This window comes from Nuphar pumila, chromosome 2 (assembly GCF_984573655.1).
Source record: "Nuphar pumila chromosome 2, dmNupPumi1.hap1.1, whole genome shotgun sequence".
Classification (NCBI taxonomy): Eukaryota; Viridiplantae; Streptophyta; class Magnoliopsida; order Nymphaeales; family Nymphaeaceae; genus Nuphar; species Nuphar pumila.
In genome coordinates, this window is record NC_143250.1 from 141,737,223 (window position 1) to 141,758,041 (window position 20,819).

Genomic DNA, 20,819 nt, shown 5'->3' on the forward strand with positions numbered 1-20,819 from the left:
GCCACCACCTATGATTCACATTAGTACTGATGCTAATTCAGAATTAAAGGATGCTATCAATCCTCAGTATTTAGCTTAGAAAAAATAAGATCGTTGTCTAAAAGGCTGGATCACTAAAACCTTGTCCAAAAGTGTTCTCGGGCTTGTTGTTGGATTTGAGACATCAAAGAAAATATGAATGACTCTAGTTGACACCTTTGCTCAAGAGTCGCATGAAAGATAATTTCACCTCATACACATGATGACTATTATCAGGAAAGGTACAAATTTCATTAACACCTATATTCAAAAATTTAAGTCTATTTGCGATAATCTTACCACTATTGGCAAACTCGTTGGAGACGATAAGAAAGTTTTTTGGTTGTTACAAGGACTCGATCCTGAATATGAGTCCTTTGTAATGACCCATGTTGAAGACTCCAGTTCCTTCCTACAAGAAAATTATTTTTCTCTTACAAAGTCGAGAATGAAGAAATAAGATGCTTGTAATGACCTTATGATGGTAGGGAATGATGAAAAAATGCTTATTACTCACACTAGAAATGCTAGTATTGAGGCAAATTTAGTTGTTATTCATTTACAAGATGTTTTGTATGTTCCTTCTCTCAAGAAAGACCTTATGTCAATTAGCCAACTAACAAGGGACTTGCCATGTATTTTTTAATTTTAATTATCTAAATGTGTTATAAACAGGAAAATGGATAGAATAGTGGCCAAGGGGAGTAGAAAATGAGGTCTTTGTGCATTTGGCCGAAGTCTTGAGGCATTATTCCCCACACAGATCTGATAGGTTTTAAAAGAAAAGTGGCACGAGCGACTTGGACATTCACAAATGAGTACGATGAGATATTTGAATAAAAAAACTCATCGATGTTATTCTCAGCAATAAAAGCACCATATGTGCTAGTTGTCATCTTGGCAAGGCTTGCCGCCTACTATTTTTGGATTCTGATAATATAGCTCAAGAACTTTTTGAAAAGGTGCATTCTAATATTTGGAGACCAACTTCCACCTTGTCTAGTGAAAACTATCACTATTATGTGATTTTTATCGATGACAATACAAGGTGCACATGGATATACCCTTTGAAGCAAAAATCCATTTTTTTAAAAGCTTTGTTCACTTTCATAAATATGTTGAATGTCTATTTGATAAAAAGATTAAGGTGTTTCAATCATATGGCGGTGGTGAGTTCATAAGTCAAAGATTTATCAAATATCTTAATGATATTGGCATAAGATGCCAAACATCATGTCCCATGACATCACATCAAAATAGTCTTATGGAGAGAAAACATCGAAATATAATTGAGTTGGGTCTTACTATGATTTTTTCATAGTGCCATTTCAAAAAAGTATTGGGTGGTAGCGTTCTCGACAGTGGTTTTTTTAATAAATTGTCTCCCCTCTTCGAGTTTAAACATGGATTCTCCATATTTCAGTCTATTTGGCCTACAACCGGATTATTTGAACCTACATGTTTTTGGTTTCTAATGTTTTCCCTATTTGAGAGACTATGGGAAAAATAAATTTGATCATAAATCTCTTCCTTATATTTTTTTAGGATATAGTGTGCAATATAAATGTTACAAGTGCCTTCACCCTACTACTGGGCGTATATACATGTCAAGACATGTTGTTTTTTATGAGCATAATATGCCCTACCAAGACCCGCCTTCATATATGTCCTATAGACAATCGAAATGTTACTTGTTATGATGACCAACAACTTATTAATAGCGTGCAGGTCTTCGATGATCATCAGTAGCATGATTATCAAACTAACAATAATCAAAGTTTGAACGGAGACAATCTGAATGTTGTTGAACAACCAATACAAGTTGAATCATCATCATTAGGAGCATCTAGAAGAACATCAGGTTCTTCCAACACGAAATGATGAGGCTACTCAGGAACAAACAAGGAACTCACACTCTATGGTGACTCAAAATATGACAGGTATCTTTAAACTAAATCCCAAATATCTTAATCTTCATAGTTTATATTATTTGATTCCAAGAGAACCGAAGTCCATCAAAGAGACCTTGGCTCAGTCAGGATAGGAACTTGCCATGGATGAAGAAATGGCAGCTTTGGCTGCTAATCACACTTGAGATTTAGTTCAATGGAAATTGTCCATGAACATAGTGGGTTCAAAATGGGTATTTAAAACTAAACTAAAAGTATATGGGAGATTGGATAGACTTAAGGTGAATTTGGTTGTGCAAAGTTTCAATCAAATCGAAGGGATTGATTTTCAAGAAACTTTTTCACTAATCATATGCCCTGCAAGTATTAGAGTTGTTCTCATTGTGACCACTATGAAGAACTGGGTTATCAAACAGTTAGACGTAGAGAATGCTTTTCTTCATGGATCCCTGAGTGAAGTAATTTACATGAAACAATCCCCAGGTTTTGAAGATGAAAAATATCATAAGCATGTTTGCGAACTCAAGTAAGCCTTATATGGGTTGCACCAAGCTTCCCATACCTGGTTTGAACAATTGAGATTTTTTTTTATTCTCCTATGGTTTTCCAAGATGTGTGTGAGACCCCTCCATGTTTACTTTTCATTCCAAACAAAATATCCTGAATTTGTTGGTCTATGTAGATGACATGGTTTTGATCGAAAACAACAATACTCTTATAGATGATTTTTTTGAAGAATTTCAAAAAGAAATTTGTCAAAGACATAGGAAAGCTCCATTACTTCCTAGGCATTGAAGTTGTTTATAACAAAGATGAAATGTTCTTATGTCAAACTAAATATACTAAAGAAATTTTAGAACGGGCAAAAATGCTCGAATGAAATCCTATGAATACTCTAATGATTACAAGGGTTAGGTAAATAGGGAGAATGATCAAGACTTTGAAGGCCCTACGTTATATAGAAGTATTGTAGGTTCTCTACAATACCTCACCATCACAAGACCAAATCTATCTTTTGGAGTGAACTATGTCAGTTAGTTCATGCACACACCAAAAATTGTGTAGTTTCAAGAAATCAAGCAAATTCTTCGATATGTTAAAGAAACCATTGATTTTAGAATGAAAACTCTCTCTCAAAGCACCCTTGAGTTATATGCGTTATGTGACATTGATTGGGCAAGTTGTCCAATCACTTGAAGATCCACTACTAGATTTTGTATTTTTCTCAAAGGTAATTGCATATCATAGAGTGCAAAAAAACAGAGTATTGCTGCAAGGTCCAGTTCTGAGCCTGAATATCGAGCTATTGCTTCAACTGCAATAGAACACACTTGGTTATTTTCGTTGTTGTGTGACATTGGAATTTTTGTTATGAAGCCATCCACCTTTTATTGTGACAACATCAGTGCTCTTCACATGTCGATCAATCAGCACATTCAGATAAACTTTCACTATGTGACAGAGATTGTAGCTCACGAAAGTCTGGTCACAAAGTTTGTTAAATCTGACAGACAACTTGAAGACATTTTTAACAAGGCATTGGGAAAATCTCAATTTGGAGTTTTGAGGGGCAAACTTGACATATGCAGTCAACTTAGTTTAAGGGAGACAAAGCGTTTTGGATAAAAACGCAGGTAACAAACTACAGGCCAACGGAGAAGATAAAGATAAAATCAAAGTAAAGGGATGAAATAGTATATGTGCTCAGAAAATGTCAAATGGAAGAAGATCAAGGTGAGCTCCCTAAAATGAAGGAGATGGTTAGTAAATGTGAGATGAAAAAGATAGATCAGGTAAAGCATAAGATCGCAGTAGGGTCGAATTAAATGGAAACTGATCGTCCTTATCATGTTACACGGTATGGGACTCATAAAATGGTGGAAGGTTGACGGTCTGAGACTCCTAAAATGGTGAAAGATAGACTTTACCATAATTCATGATATCAGATTCCTAAAATCAAGGAAATGATCAAGGAAGTTACGGAAAAAACATCTCTCTCTTTGATTTCCAAATGTATTAGCGTCATCTGTTTTGGACAACCTTTACAGTGTATTTATTTGTAAGTTTTACCCTGTAATATCATCAAGTAAGCAACTGTGGACGTAGGATTTCTCAAATCCCAAATCTTCTTTATGTTTGCGTTTCGTTTCTCTTTAGGTAACATGAACAAAAGATCACCTAGCGTGAGAAATTCACGATCATGCATACTTGGTTATTGGAAGCCCATGCTTCTGCACCAGAAATTTCACCTTCTTCCCCAATACAATGATATTACACCCTGTGTGTGTTTGATTTTTTATTTAATGTGGAGAAACCACCACTATGGTTTGAACATCGTGTTACAGCCGTTGAACTTGGTTACAAGTCGGTGTCCCCAGCGGAGACGATATCACATTTGGCTATGACCTTGCAGCAAAAGACACAGGCAGCCAAGTGCCGAACTCTCAACCTCCTTCAACTTGAAAACCTTAAGCCAACCCACCTAGCCAGTTGTGCAGAGGCCCTGTGGGCAAAGAAATAGTTTTTTTAATGATGACCAGGAACCCTCGCCAAAGCGAGGAAAACCCCAGGTGGAGCCCCACGACCACCCTGCCTTATGTGGTCTACCTCTGAATGCTACGGACACACCAGTGTGCCAGCGGGGCTTGATCTGGCACCTTCATCTCAGCACCCTCACAACCACTCCGCTGGCCACACGCCCGTGGTGGTGGGCAGAGAAATAGTTATGGTAGGAATTGAGAGGAACTGCATCATATGTTTGATTGCTCTTAAGTAAATGAAAAAAAATAAAGCAAGCCTTTGAGTTCAATGACTGCTACAATAATAATCCTGGAAAGGACCTTCTCAGTTTCAGACTTTATTGAAGCAGCAAAGAGAAAAAGCAGCAGTAAAGATAAAAACTACCGTCCATTGAAGATCCTCTCAAACATATCCGCTACAAATAAGTCTTTGTCTGCCTATATGAACCATTAAAATCTATTCTAAACAGTATATCACTTTTATTAGCAGCAGACAGGCAGACACCAACAGCAAATCAACTTGAGAAGCTTGACAGGAACAGCATGATCAACCACTATGAGTCTGCTCTTGCTCACGAGCTGACTTCTTCATCTCAGCCCTGACGTATATCTCCCAGCAACAACCTGAGATACATACATAAATCACATGAAAAAAAGCTTAAAAAAAAACAGCACTACCATTGCTTTATTCTAATTCCAACCTCAGCCTGCTTACGTGGTGTAAATTTATGAAAAACATGACAATATAAGCTCTAACAAGTAGAATAATCCTTGCAGTAGAAATTCCAAACATTTTACCATTATCGTGCAAGCACATCACTCAAAAGACAGAAGGTTACAATGTGAAAACTAGGAAGAAACTTCTAGCATATAACATCCACCCATATGAACGTCAAGCAGCACTGCTCCAGTGCCAATTATTCAACACTCTACAGATAGTTTAATATCAAATTGACTTCAACATAGTGATGCATGTGAGAAAGGCCATGGACTTTCCCAGCAGAAGCAGTCCTATAAGCATCTTCTACAGCATACCAAGACAAGGAAAATAAAAATTTTGACCTCAAGCCCAGATCCACCTTGTCAAAGGATTTGCCATTTTTCTCTTCATTGTTCAGAAAGTCTTTAAGGTGATTATCGAAAATTTATTACCAAGTTGAGAAAAATGTAGCCACAATTTGTCAGCAAATGACAAAAAAATTGCAACACAAATTTCCTTCTAAAAATTGTTCAGTGTCTGATAACCAACAGTTGTGATCCACTTGCTGACTAGTTTAACAAAACCTTATAAACACGGGCTAGATATTTTACAATTTCAAACGAAAAAGGTTTCCGAGGATCCTATAAATGGGAAGTTGGGGACCACACCCACATCCAATAAGCAATAAAGGGAGTTCTAGAGATAATGTAAAGTTATCATTATATATAACCTTAATTTCTCGATTCAACCTTAAAGTGAGACCAGAAAGCCAGCACAAATGACAAGTAAAATGGTAACCGATGCCTGCTGACTCTAGATCTATAGATTCAACAGAACCATCCCACACAAGATTTTTTCCCCATCATTTTGATCCATAATCATACAAAACATGAAAAAGAATAAAATATAAGAGAGAAAGGGAGCAGATTATCAACAAAATCATGTAAAAGATCATTCCATGCATTCCTGAAAAATAGCCAATATTCTCGCACATTGAAGATCCCTCAAATTAATTAGTTGGATATTTCAGCAATTGAGTGTGTGTACTGCATAAGAGTAGCCATCTAGGATGGATTGCTCAGATTGATGTATTTGTGACTCATGCATGTCTAACCCAGAACAGACTAATGGAAGCTGCAATGTCAGCCAATATCAGTCTACAAGTCATAAATCTAGGACAGTACAAACCAAAATGTGCAACCTCACCTACACTTATTAACTGGAAGATATGCACATAAAGAGCCACCAGAAAATTCATCGTTAAGGACAAAGTCTTCACCAAATGAGTTTAATGACCCCAAGTCGCTGTTTCTGGTCCAGCATTCCAGGCCAACTTCCAAAGGCAATAACATAAAACCAGTAATTTCTTAAAGATCTCATCCAGCCCTACAACCAAAATGTTCTTTTTCTGTAGTATTTACCCAATTCTGGAATTGCAAACATTAGAATGGCAGCATAATAAGTTAGCATTTCCCAATACACGATTAAATTCATTGTGATTAATAGTTTCTCAAACTTTCAGTATACAACCTATATGGGAAAGCTTACCTGCAACTACAACAATTGTGAGCGCATCACCAAGCCTTTTCAATCGCCATACATTTCTCTTGTGTGACTTGAACCTCTTCAATGCAGGATCTTCTTCCAAGAGCTATGAACAAGCAAAAATTACAAAGGGTCATAATGGTTAACACATCTTTGTTCATTTTTCTGAGAGTAGGTATAATAGATACTATCCAAAATATCAAAGTCCAAATTGTAATGTTTGCACACAATATTTATAAGGAGAAGTGAAATGTGAAAAAGACAATGATTTTGTGAAATCAGATAGGTTTGAAATTATCCTACCACACTTAAACACAGAAATACAGTATGATATATTTAAAAAAATAATAACCATTACCTGAAATAAGCAAGCTACCAGAATGCAGATCACAAAATAATATGACTAATCTTCATATTAGAGTTATTATGGAAGCTATATATGCAAATACATACACTCATATGCTTACAGAAAAAGTTATCCAGTTCTGTCAATCGGAAGTACTAAAACTTTGATTACTTCATGAAGATTAGAAAAAAAATGGTGCAAGCAAACAAAAAAAAGACCGAAAACAAGATGCTGCTATAGGCAACCAAATAATGACCAATTAACTAAACTGACAACACTATAAAAATAAAACGTTTTTCCCCTTTTCAAACATAAAATAAATTAAAAGTCACATAAATTGAGAAGCAAGTTGGAATCAGATGCTCTGACAATGAAATTAATTAACATAATTTGAAAGAACAGGTGAAGACTAAATCAGGAAACAGTTCCATCCTGTTTGGACCAAATAATTGAAGGTTCACCCCCATGCAGGTACTAAGACCTGATGAACAGCTAATGACTAGACCTACAAAACCGACTGGCAGAGACACTCATGATTTAAATATTATTGTCTATCTTCCACATATTAAGTTAAAAGATTTTATTTTTGAAAAAAGAGATGGGCAAAGAATGTATATAGTCACATGAAAAATATAAGGATTCTTTAGATGAAACCAAATATTCCCCTTCCAATGGCATGTGCAGCAATTTAGCCAGCAATATATATGAACTGTGAGATAACTATCCAGTCCATGCTATAACATTTCCTTATGTTCCTTTCAAGATTCCATTCAACCACTTCAAAAATCCAGTGTAGAGATGATAATAGATCTTAATGAAAGCACTTTTACCAATATCAACCTTTTAATGAAAGCACAAAAAAGATTCCTATTAAACGATTCAAGAAAACCACAACAACATGGAAAAAATAATATATTAAATATTGCCAATATCTGCTAATATTCCCCAGCACCTTTGCAGATTGGGATCCCCTTGAAACACAATAAAGCCTGATATACACCAGTACATCATAAGATCTTTTCAAGTATTTAAGAATAAAATTTCAAATGTCCACAATTTCACATGGCTTGCTTCTAGAATCACAACTCCAATCCCTACTCCACTAAAAAGAGTTATCCATAAATTCAATCAGAAAAATGCTAACTTTGGTCCACAATGTGCATCAAATGCAAGAAGGCAAAAGCTGCAGATTTCTGTCTCAAAAGGCTAAGAAATTGGGGGTTAAGGAAAAATGTGTGATGACCTATCTCATAATCTGGTAAGCCTCATAGAGTTATGAAACTGCAACTAACTAGAACTGAGTATCAAATCATGCAAATGCAACACAAAGATCTAATACCACTTAAAACCAGAATCCCCTTCTCTTGATGGACCACATTAGGCAACCTTATTTAGCAAACACAAAACCCTCTTCATAAGTACTTTTACCTGACCACTTGACAAAGCTGCTTTTAATATATGCAACACGGCGCGGGTGATTTTGCACTGCCAAAGTGCACCCACATCTGCACCCGCATCTATGTGGACATAGGTCCAAATTTATCCAAGCTTAAGAAAGACTTAGGGGGCGTTTGTTTCATGTATGAGAAAGACAAAACAAGTTCATGTGAAACTAACTTCCAATGCAAAAATCAAGTTCTATGAAATATTTTTCACATGAAAGAACGTTTCTAGAAAGTCATGGATGTGTTTGTTTCACATGGGAAGTGTCCTCCATCGGAAGTGCTTCAGCCTGCATCAACAAATATTCTCATTGATCCCTACTGTTTGGAAAACTCTGCTGCCGGAGACAACAACACCACCAACATCACACTCACTGGCTCCTCCACAAGTATGTGCTCCCTCATTGACAAGAGTGTCCACCCTATCCTCATGTATGAGTGCTTCCAATGCGCCGCCAAGAAGGCCATCAAGGTATCACCCCACCATGGCCCTCCACATCTCCCTCTCTGACTATGAATCACTGATCTAGGCTGCCAACACTGCATTCAACATCAAGGTCGATTGTTAGTCTGTACTCCACCCTCTTGCACCACCATTGTCATCACCCTCACCAGATATACACCCTTGGCCAATTCATAGGGATGCCTAACCCACCCTCATCTCTGAGTCCTTCCACTGTGCTTCTAAGAACCCGTTGAAGTCTCTCCATCATGGCTGTTCCATTTCCCTGTTCAACCAATGGAACTCACACTGGTATACCTACCCACATATTTGAGTCCCCATCTCCCCTCCACCATGGCCGCCCTCATCTCCCTCTCTAACCAATGTAAGGTGGTGGCAGACTGGATCAGCAACATGGTGGTTCTCACATGATGACTTCAACAAGAGCATTATTCAAGAGGGGGGCTGATACAAAACAGTTTTCATAAGCCCACGGTCAACGGGAAACTCTCTTCTCATTGACTATGGGCCCCACCCTGAGGGTGTTTGTTTCACATTGGCAAGAAATGCTCGTTTTCAAAGTATGAGAACTAGGCACCCCGCACCCCCCCCACCCCCCCCCCCCCCACCCCCCCACCCCCCCAAAAAAAAAAAAAAACAAGTTTTTGAAATTGCATGCCACACCTTTTGCACCTGCAGGTATGTGACATAGCTTTTAATTAAGCTGATGCATTCAAGACAGGACCTTAAATAGATCAATTGGAATCTAAAAACATTTCAAACACCTTTCTCCTTCAAACTATAATGAAATGGAACAAATATAAAAAGATGTCACTTAATGGACTTGCAAGAACACAATCAATCAAGAAGAACACTTGATTGATCAAACCACACTACTCACACAAGGGTCAAAAATATTCTTGTATTGCATAGAAATGCTCTAAAAAAGCATTGGAAATACATGGGCCTTAAAGGCCTATTTATAATACAAGGAGCTAAAAGGGAGCAGCCCAACTAGCTGTTGGGCGCTCCAAGAGCTAGTTGGAGTTGCCCAATCACTTTTATCAAAAAAGTAAAAAGGTAAAAAATAAAATAAAACAAAAAAACAGTCAGCCCTTAATGGGCTGATGCCTATTATAAGTGGAATGACCAGAATACCCCTGCTGGGTATTCCAGTTTATATATCTTAACACCCCCCCTCAAAGTCATTGTATAACAACCGATAGTTTGCCAAGTAGGAAGTGAAATCTAGGTGACGGGAGTGCTTTAATGAAGAAATCTGATAGTTGATACTCAGATGGAACGTAAGGCAACGTGATGGTCTTTTTCAGGAATTCTTCATGAACGTAGTGATAATCCATTTCAATGTGTTTTATTCTCTCATGGAATGTATGATTGCTTGCAATGTATACAACGCTCTTATTGTCACAACATAATCTTGAGAGTCTGCAATGTGAACTCTCAAATCCTCTAATAATTATCTCAACCATACTAACTCAGACGTAATTGTTGTCATGGCACGGTACTCTGCTTCAGTGGAAGAGAAGAACACATTTTGCTGCTTCTTTCATCGCCATGAAATTAGAGTCACCTACAAAAACACAGGAACCAATTGTTGAGCGTCTATCGTTCAAATTCTCCCCTCAAGTCAGAATCAGAATATGCAATGACTTCTAACGTAAAAGAGGATGACAAAAATAATCTATAAATTAACAGAATTTTTAATATATCTAATAATTCACATTACAACACTCATATGTCTTATAGTGGGAGCATGATGAAATTGACTAACAAAATGAATAGCATGAGAAATATCAGGATGAGTAATAGAGAGCTAAGACAAAACTCTAATCATTTGTCTATATGGAGTTGGATCCTTCAGAAGTTCTCTATCATCTTTCTTTATTTTTGCATTTATTACCTCTGGAGTATCAACTCGTTTTTCATCTGAAAGTCCTGACCGTTCTATGATCTCTGTTGCATACTTAGTCTATGACAAAAAACAACCACGAGGTGAGTAAAGCACTTCTATTAAAAAAAATATCATAAAAAACTAAGATCTGTCATATCAAAGTTGTCTTTGAGCACATCTTTGATATGATTAAATCCTTGCTTATCACCTCTTGTGATAATCATATCATTAACGTAAAAAAACAATATTACTATTTCTACATTAGAAGACTTAACAAATAATGCAGTATCAGCATAACAAGATTTAAAATGAAGTTGTGTCATCATACTACTGAACTTATCATACCAAGCTTTGGGAATTTGTTTTAAACCATACAAAGTTTTTCGTAACCGAAGGATTTTTTCATGTGCTAAACTCAAACTTGATGGAGAATTCATGTAAACTTCCTCATTAAGATTATCATTCAAAAAGACATTCTTTACGTCAATTTGAAAGATTGACAATTTTTTAATTGATGTTATAGAAATAAAGGTTCTAACAGTGGTCATTCGAACGACTAGAGCAAATGTCTCTTCATAGTCTATCTCATATTCTTGAGTTTATCCCTTGGCTACTAGCCTAGCTTTATATATTTCTAATATCCCATCCCATTTAGTTTTTATCTTGAAACTCATCTACATCCTGTAGTTTTTTTTCTTTAAGTAATATTTGAATTGTCTAAGTTTTTGTCTTTTCTAAAGCTTCTAATTCATCATTTATTGTCATAATCCATTCTTAATGATTTTTAGCATCATGGTAGGATGTTGGTTATATATATTAGTGTATAGCTATTAGACACGATTTATACCTAGGTTCAAAAGAATCATAGGATACAAATCTACTAGGAGCTTTTGAAATTCTTATGGATTTTCTAATACTAGAAGAATTTATATCTTGATTTTGGGAATATTTTTCTAAAGCATATGGTGGATGGTCTTCGGTACGTCGAGTATAGGTTTGTATTTCATTATGAGATAGGTTCATACCATCAAGACCCATTCACATTCTCATGTGCATCATGAGTATCCTCGTTGTCACTTTCATGTACATCATAAATGTTTTCACATCTTTCATGTTCATTAACAAGGTCAAAAAGAAATAAATAATCGCAATTCTCTTAGATTTTCTCTTTGCCAAACCCATTTTCGTTTTCAAGAAAAGTAACATTTCTTGAAACATATAATTTGTTACTTTTAGTGTCATAGCATCTATATCTTTTTTTATTTTCGGCATACACTAAAAAAACACAAGGAATTGCTTTTGAGGAAAGTTTGTCATTTTTATTGGTAAGGACAAAACATTTACAACCAAAGACTCTCAACCATTTATAATCGGGGAGATGTTTTAAATAATTTTTCAATAGGAAAGATGTTTTTAATGTTTTTTGAAGGCATTTTATTTATCAAATAAACAACCATAAGGGCGGCTTCGGCCCAAAACATTTTTGAAATATTTCTTGATATAAGAAGTGTTCTAATGGTCTCAACAATATGTCTATGTTTCCTTTTGGATAATCCATTTTGTTGAGGAGTATAAGGACAAGATTTTTTATGGACAATCCCATGTAGGCTATGTCACACGAACTCGGCTAGGGAGGTGCCGCACCCGAGTCGACACGCCCCGACACGGGTGCGGCTTCGGACTCGGCCTGGACTCGGTCAATGCCGAGTCGGACTCGGTCAATGCCGAGTTAGACTCGATCAACGAGTTGAGGCCGAGTCCGTCCACATTTTGGACTCGGTCAACTTTGACCGAGTCCAAAAATGTTCATTTGTCCCTAAAAACGATTTTTTTTTATATTTTTTATTTAAAAAAATAAATAAGAAGAATCAGTGCACAGTCTAGCACAGTGTTGTGTTGTGCACAGTCTGTGCTGTGCACAGTGCTGCAGTCACAGACACAGACTGTGTGTATGTGCACTTTTTTAAAAAATAATATTATATATATATATATAGTCGAGTCCCCGTGTCCAAAAATTTTAAAATTGCGCCGCACCCGTGTCGCACCCTCACCCATGTGACATAGCATGTAGGTCAAAATAATTTTTGATTTTTTTTTACATAAAATTTCCCCCAGAATCGGTTCTAAAGATTTGAATATTGGTTTTAAATTGAGTCTTTTTATAGTAACAAAATTTTTTAAAACAATCAAATACTTTGAATTTTTGTTTGAAAAAAAATATCCAAGAGTGTCTACTATAATCATTCACAAACACAACATAATAAGATACTCTTCCTTTGGATACAACCAGAACCAGTTCCCATACATCCGAATGTACTAACTTAAATGGATTTTTAGAAATAAAATATCTTGGCCCAAAGGGTAAATAAATCATTTTACCAAGGATGCAATCTTTACAAACAAATCTCTTTCTTTATAACTTGTAAGAAATGAAAATAAGTGTAATTTGGACACATAAGGATATCCTAGTCTTTTGTGTCAATTTTCTATATCTTTCTTTTTCACAAAATTACAAAATGTATGTTTTGATAACTCAAGATTGTCCATAACATAGAGATCTCCTCTTCTATGGCCTCGCCCAATCGACTTCCCGGACTGGAGATCCTGTATTAAACAATCATTAGATGAAAACAAAACTTTACATCCATAACCTGCAATTTGAAAAACAAATAAAAGATTTAAATTCAATTTTGGTACTACTCTAATATTTGATATAAAAAGGTTTATTGTTTTTTAAAACCCCCAAAACTTTTAATTTTTAAAGAAGCTTCATTGGCGATTGAAACATAAGAGTTATTTGAGTTAGTATGACATCCGGATAATATAAACTCATTCAGACTCATAAAGAAAGAGGCACCAGAGTCAAAGATCCAAGAAATCTTACCGGGGTCACCACTTGTAGATACGGCCACCCCCAAAAAGGAAGAAGCTTGTTTTCTTAACATTGGTTGTAGTGCCTCCATCAGTTGAGCCAAAGATAATGAGCCGATGCATTTAGACTCATGTACGACATTTTTTTCAAAGAGAGGTCCCACCGAAGCAACCTTTTTATCATCTCTTTAGTCTTCTTTCCTTTTGGGGCAAAATGGCTTGATGTGTCCCGGTTCATAGCAATGGTAACATATGATTTTGCCAACCTTCTTGTTTTTATGATCACTTCTTTTATTACTTTTATTTCTTCCATGGTCATTAGAATTTCTTTCATTCTCATTTTTTACAAAGTGAGGAGGTTTATAACTCATCGTAATATTCCCTAATGTTCATCTCTCCTTAGATCATAGTTTTCACTTTGTTTTGCACATTGCATATGTGAGTAATATCTTTGAGACTATACATATCTTTAAGATATTTTCATGCATCATTAGCGAAATCAAATTTCGCTACGCTAGAGCACTTGCGAATATCCACACTATTGATAAGCCATCCAATTATCTTGGAATGACCCATCCTCCACTCTTTCCATTTCTTTTCATAATCGGAGATGGCCTTAAACATCTTTTCTCCTTAAAGAGTTCCTTCTTTCGATATCATCAACCAAATCCCATAGACCCTTTTCCCATATTTTGTGCTTCACTATGGATGCCCACATCACATAATTTGTATCATTGAGTAACACGAGAATGGAGACGATCACTTCTCTTTCATTCTCCATAGAGAAAGAGAGAGAAAGAAAGAAAGAAAGAAAGAAAGATGACACAAGATTTGTTGAGGAGCTCTTTGATAGTGTGCTTCCCAATGCTTCACCAAACTCACGATCCTCTTCTTGGTCTTATCTGAATGAATAATACCTCAAGAGCACCAAAGCTATGATACCATATAATGAAATGGAACAAATATAAAGAGACGTCATTTATGGACTTGCAATAACACCGTCAATCAAGAAGAATACTTGATTGATCAAGCCACACCACCCACACAAGGGTAAAAAATATTCTTGTATTGCATAGAAATGCTCTTAAGAAGCATTGGAAATACATGGGCCTTAAAGGCCTATTTATAATACAAGGAGTTAAAAGGGAGCAGCTACTACAGCTAGTTGGAGTTGACCAATCACCTTTATCAAAAAAGTAAAAAGGTAAAAAATAAAATAAAATAAAACCCTAATAGGCTGATGCCTATTACAAGTGAAATGACCGGAATATCCCTGCTGGGTATTCCAGTTTATATATATATAACTGTTTAGTTATACACTGCCGGTCCCAAGCCCGGATAAAGGAGGAGGGTTGCGGTAGGCCTCTGACAGCCAACACAAAAACTTAGTCATACCCTATGATTATGAACCAATATGAGAATTTCGCTGGGGCGTTCCCTACTGAGCGACGCGTTGTACTCTATAGGCCCGGAGGCAGTGATAAATGGGCAAGGGTTGCTAAGTCGTCGCCCGGAAGCGACGCGTCACACCGGCGCCCGGGTGTGGTGTCAAATAGGCAAGGGTTCCCTCACTTTGTTGGACGGATGGGGGTAAAGAAGTTAGTCCAAGACCATAAAATTAGGTTAGCCACTTGGAACATAGGATCTTTAACTGGTAAGTTGGTAGAGTTAGTAGATGTGATGTGTAGGAGAAAGATTGATATTTTATGTCTGCAAGAGACCAAATGGGTAGGTGAGAAAGCAAAAGTGATAGAACCTTGGGGATATAAGATTTGGTATACATGAATAAATAGGAATAGGAATGGAGTAGAGATTGTTATGAGTCGTGAGTTTATAGATAATGTAGTTGAGGTCCGTAGGAAGGGTGATAGGATTTTACTTATTAAATTAGTATTAGGTTCGGATATTATTAATATTATTAGTGTTTATGCACCTCAAGTAGGTTTAGATGATTCCATTAAGCGTCAATTTTGGGAAGATTTAGATGGAGTAGTACAAGGGATATCTTATGGAGAAAGGCTTTTCATCGGCGGTGACCTTAATGGGCATGTAGGCATTAGTAGGGATGAATTTGAGAGTATCCATGGAGGCTATGGCATAGGAGAAAGAAACGAAAGTGGAGAAAGGATTTTAGATTTTGGTTTGTCCTATGATATGATCTTAGCAAACACTTGGTTTAGGAAGAGGGATTCTCACCGAGTAACATTTAAAAATGGGGTTAATACGAGTCAGATAGATTTTTTCCTACTTAGAAAGAGAGATAGGGGTTGTTGCATCGATTGTAAGGTTATACCGGGAGAAAGTGTAGCTACACAACATAGTCTTAATTTTAGATCTTAGAATTAGACAATGCCGCAAAAGGGATAAACATAGGATAAATCCTAGAATTAAGTGGTGGGCACTGAAAGGAGCTAAACAAGGAATGTTTGTAGAGCATGTAGTTAAGGAAGCTGATTGGTGTCTCGAGGAGGATTCAGAATCAATGTGGAATAAGATAACGGGTGGCATGAGAAAGGTAGCTAAGGAGGTATTGGGTGAGTCTAAAGGCGGTGCACCGCTAGGTAAGGATACATCGTGGTGGAACGAGGATGTCAAATTAGCTATTAAGGTTAAAAGAGTGTTATAGAAATCTAAGTAAGAGTCGTGATAATGAGAATTTGGAGAAGTATATGATAGCAAAGAAGGAAGCTAAAAAAGTAGTTCGGAACGCGAGGGATAAGGTATATAAGGAGGTTTATGACAAGTTGGATACCAAAGAGGGCGAGAAGGATATTTATAGGCTTGCAAAGATGAGAGATAGGAAATCGAGGGATCTGGGTATGGTTAGATGTATCCAAGATGAAATGCAAAGGGTTTTAGTCAAAGATGAGGAAATTAAGGAGAGATGGAAAGATTATTTTGATAAGCTATTTAATGAAAGTCATGCTCAAGATCTTGGGGACTTCTTCATTCCTTTTCATGAGATGAATCGTGACTTCATGTGCAAGATTCAAAAGAAAGAAATTGCAGAGGCTTTGAAGAAAATGAAATCAAGAAGGGCAGTTGGCCCAGATGGTATACCTATCGAGGCTTGGAAATGCTTGGGAGAGAAAGGTTTAGAATGGTTGACAAATCTTTTTAACAAGATTTGGCGGACAAATAAGATGCCTAATGAGTGGAGGAAGAGTACTTTGGTGCCTCTATTTAAGAATAAGGGTGATATACAAGATTACACAAATTATCGTGGTATAAAACTCATGAGTCATACTATGAAACTTTGGGAGAGGGTGATTGAGTCTAGGTTGAGGAAGGTTGTCATGATATCGGAGAATCAATTTGGTTTTATGTCTGGAAGATCAACTATGGAAGCTATACATCTTCTTAGACAACTTATTGAGAGAAATAGAGAGAGGAACAAAGATTTGCATATGGTTTTTATTGATTTGGAGAAGGCATACGATAGAGTACCTAGGGATGTTCTCTGGTGGACAATGATGAAGAAAGGCGTGTCTCTCAAGTACATTAGTATAATTAAGGATATGTATGAAGTAGTAGTAACCAATGTCCGCACTTGTGGAGGGGTGACAACCAATTTTCCTATAACGGTTGGGTTACATCAAGGATCTGCTTTAAGCCCTTTCCTATTTGCTATAGTGATGGATGAACTTACGAGATCAATTCAAGAAAATGTGCTGTGGTGTATGTTGTTTGCTGATGATATTGTTTTGATTGATGAGTCTAGAGCTGGGGTTAATGCTAAGTTAGAATTATAGAGACAGACATTAGAAGCAAGAGGTTTTAAGTTGAGTAAGAGTAAGACAGAATACATGGAATGTCGGTTTAGTAAGCAACGAAGTAGTGATGGGAGTGTAGTGAAGCTTGGTGAGCAAGAAATACCGGTGGATGATTGTTTCAAATATTTGGGATCTATCATTCAAAAGTATGGAGAAATTGATGGAGATGTAAATCATAGGATAAAGGTTGGGTGGATGAAATGGAAAAGTGCAACTGGAGTGTTGTGCGATCGTAGAATGCCATTGCGGTTGAAGGGAAAGTTTTATAGGACGACTATTAGGCTCGCTTTACTATATGGTAAGGAATGTTGGGCTGCCAAGAGACATCATATTCAAAAAATGAGTGTAGCTGAGATGCGTATGCTGAGATGGATGTGTGGAAATACAATAAAAGATAAGATTCAGAACGAGGAGATACGTAAGAAAGTAGGCGTTGCACCCATTGAAAATAAGATGAGAGAGAATCGTTTACGGTGGTTTGGACATATTCGGCGAAGGCCTAATGATGCTCCAGTTAGAAGGATGGAGAAATGGGAAAATATATTAGTTAAAAGAGGTCGGGGTAGGCCTAGGAAGACATGGATGGAGGTGATAGGAAAGGATATGAATGCTTTGAACCTCACCGAGGACATGGCATTGGATAGAAATGATTGGAGGAGAAGGATTCATGTGGAAGACCCAGAATGATTTTCTTTTTTGGTTCGTATCGCCGACCCCAATTGTTTTGGGATGAAGGCGTAGTTGTTGTTGTATATATATATATATATATATATATATATATATATATATATATATATATATATATATATATAGAGAGAGAGAGAGAGAGAGAGAGAGATATACATTAACACAAACAAGGACCAAGTACAACCCATGGTTTAAAAACTCGTCGGGCTGACCCGGTGACTCGGTTGACTCAGCCCGGATCACCCAATCACCGGGTCAAAAACCAAGTGTGACTCGGCTTTAACAAAACTCGGCCAAGTCATGGGCGAGTCAGCTAAGTCATGGGCGAGTCATGCATATATATAAGTATATAATATATTTTATATATAATTACATATATTATATGAAATATAATATAAATATTATGTATATTATATATAAAAATATGAATATACATGTATTAATACAATTCTACATTAAATGTATTATAAAAAATATCATACAATGTATATTATATATAATTTATTGGTAAAATACTATAAAATATAGATAATATATACATATATTTATATATTTTATATAAAATAAAAGTTAACATTACCCGGCCTAGTCACCGAGTTGACCCGGCCGAGTCACGAGTCACTCAAGGACGAGCTGAGTGACGAGTCACCGGGTTTTAAAACATTGGTACAACCTACTAACCAGTCATTGATTGTCTAAAATTATCAAACATAGCATCTCCTAATTGTGTTGCTTTATTTACTGATTTATTGCGTTCACACTAGACATTTTAATAGGATAGCACACACAAAACACTCCCACTAGATCTTATAGCGCATCTCAGAGTTCCTGAAAGAAGGCAATAGATAAACTGCCCAGGCTTCAAGCCTCACTTGTTTCAAGAAGAAGAAAACTTCTGATTCTTTCCTATTAAGCCAACCACTCCCATAGCTACCATCAATTTTTCTATTTTGCGATGCCACCTGCTGCAACCAATGAGTCAACATACCACAGCATAAGGGGTGCATAACTCAAACAGACCAATGTTATGCAATATCTATGTAGCTGTTGACCTGCAACACGTAACCCACAACTTGATGACTATGGTCACTCTATCCTGCACACCTAGCAAGAATAACCTGAATGCAAAAGGATCACCCCAGAATTCCTTTCAAATAATTAATAAAGTTTGCAACCCAGCCTCCAATACTTCACAAGTGCATTCGATGAAGGTTAATAAGGGAGTATTTGACTATTTTCCTTCAAGAATTCCCACATTTCTTTGCACAGCCCATAGTCACAAATATCAGCGACATTTTGAAAATCACAGTTTTATCGAGATGTATTCAGAAAGTGATAGAAACATAGTCGCTTTCCATCACTAATTGTAGTGATCCTGAACCACAGATCGAAGAACCTAACCATCACCCATTTCGAATAGCCAGTCAATTTATAAAATAAACAAGCAGACATTCATCCCCGGCCAACAGTATAGCTAGACAACTCTTCCCTGCCCTCCAACAATTCCTTTCTTGATAAACCACATATCACAAGATTCTTTCCATATTAAAAAGCAAAGAAGAAGCCGATATCGGATCATCAAATAACACCAACTTAAAAAACAAAAATCATATGTAATAGATAAACATCTAATAGTCAATGAAAGAAAATATGTCATCAACTGAGATAACCAACGCGAATAAAAATCGATGTAAACAGAAAATGGGTAGCCTCAAGAATCCATCATTTGGGCAAGGAATTATAGAGGATGATAAATCAAATAAGGATCCGACGAGAGAGAGAGATGGGTTTGTTGGGGATGTGACTTACGGCTTTCTCTCGAGCGCCGGCCTCGATGTGAAGGCCACGCGATTGGAAAGATGGTGATGGGCTCCCCGTATTCCCCTGATCCACCATGAAAAGAGACCCATTTGAGTAAAATCCACAGAAAGATATATATATATATATATATATATATATATATATATAGAGAGAGAGAGAGAGAGAGAGAGACCTGTGGATGAAAGTGGGTGAGCAGCTTGCTCCTTGAGAAAAAGGACATCATTGCCATTCCTGCAGAGACAGAGAGAGAGTGTGTGTGTTGGCATGTGTCCTGACTCCTGTGAGTCTGGCCTATTTGTAGTAGAAGGTCTGAGTCAGACTGCACGTAGTTGGATCTGGATCTTCAAGTGAATGGACCAGAACCAAACTACATTTTAAGTATGACCAAGGACAGGCCTTGGCACAGGAAGGTTTCGATCATCTGGTAGGGTAGCTGATGAATGTTACCAAGTTGATTGAACATCATGAGCTCGAAAGCCGTGGGTATGCTTTTGCCTCGAGGCTAAAGCTGAGTGTACTCCTTGTGATTGGACTGGAAAACAAGTTAAATGGCCCGTGACTCTACTCATGTTCGGCTTGTAAAGAGCTCGTTTAAACACCTAAAATAGGCTCGGCAAACTCAATATGAATACTTGGTACTTGTGTAAGCTTGTTAAGTAGTAAAAAATGTGTTTTAAATATAATTTACATTATTTTTTCTAATCTTATTTTCTTTCAACTATTTTTTTTATAAACAAGACGGTTCTAACTCACCTTGTTTAACTCGGGCTCATTGTTAGCTCGAACTCAGCTTAGCTTGCCACCGGAATGAGCCAAGCTTGAACACTTCAAGC

General features: G+C 36.8%; 1 protein-coding gene across 1 annotated transcript; it reads right to left on the reverse strand.

The window, feature by feature from the left end:
* Positions 1–4,706: 4,706 nt before the first annotated feature.
* On the reverse strand, positions 4,707–20,246 carry LOC149847380 (succinate dehydrogenase subunit 7A, mitochondrial-like). Its single transcript, XM_089998401.1, has 4 exons — positions 20,159–20,246; positions 19,975–20,049; positions 6,696–6,798; positions 4,707–5,071 (listed from the first exon to the last, which is right to left on the reverse strand). Exons 1-4 carry the CDS (start codon positions 20,213–20,215, stop codon positions 4,995–4,997), a joined length of 312 nt encoding a protein of 103 aa, XP_089854527.1. The 5' UTR covers positions 20,216–20,246; the 3' UTR covers positions 4,707–4,994.
* Between the last annotated feature and the right edge of the window lie 573 nt (positions 20,247–20,819).

Coding starts and splice junctions, on each gene's coding strand:
- LOC149847380 (XM_089998401.1), bottom strand. CDS start 20,215: ATGGCAATGATGTCCTTTTTCTCAAGGAGCAAGCTGCTCACCCACTTT. Junction 20,050..20,158: donor TCACCCACTTTCATCCACAG/GTCTCTCTCTCT, acceptor ATGGTGGATCAG/GGGAATACGGGGAGCCCATC. Junction 6,799..19,974: donor CCGGCGCTCGAGAGAAAGCC/GTAAGTCACATC, acceptor GCTTGTTCATAG/CTCTTGGAAGAAGATCCTGC.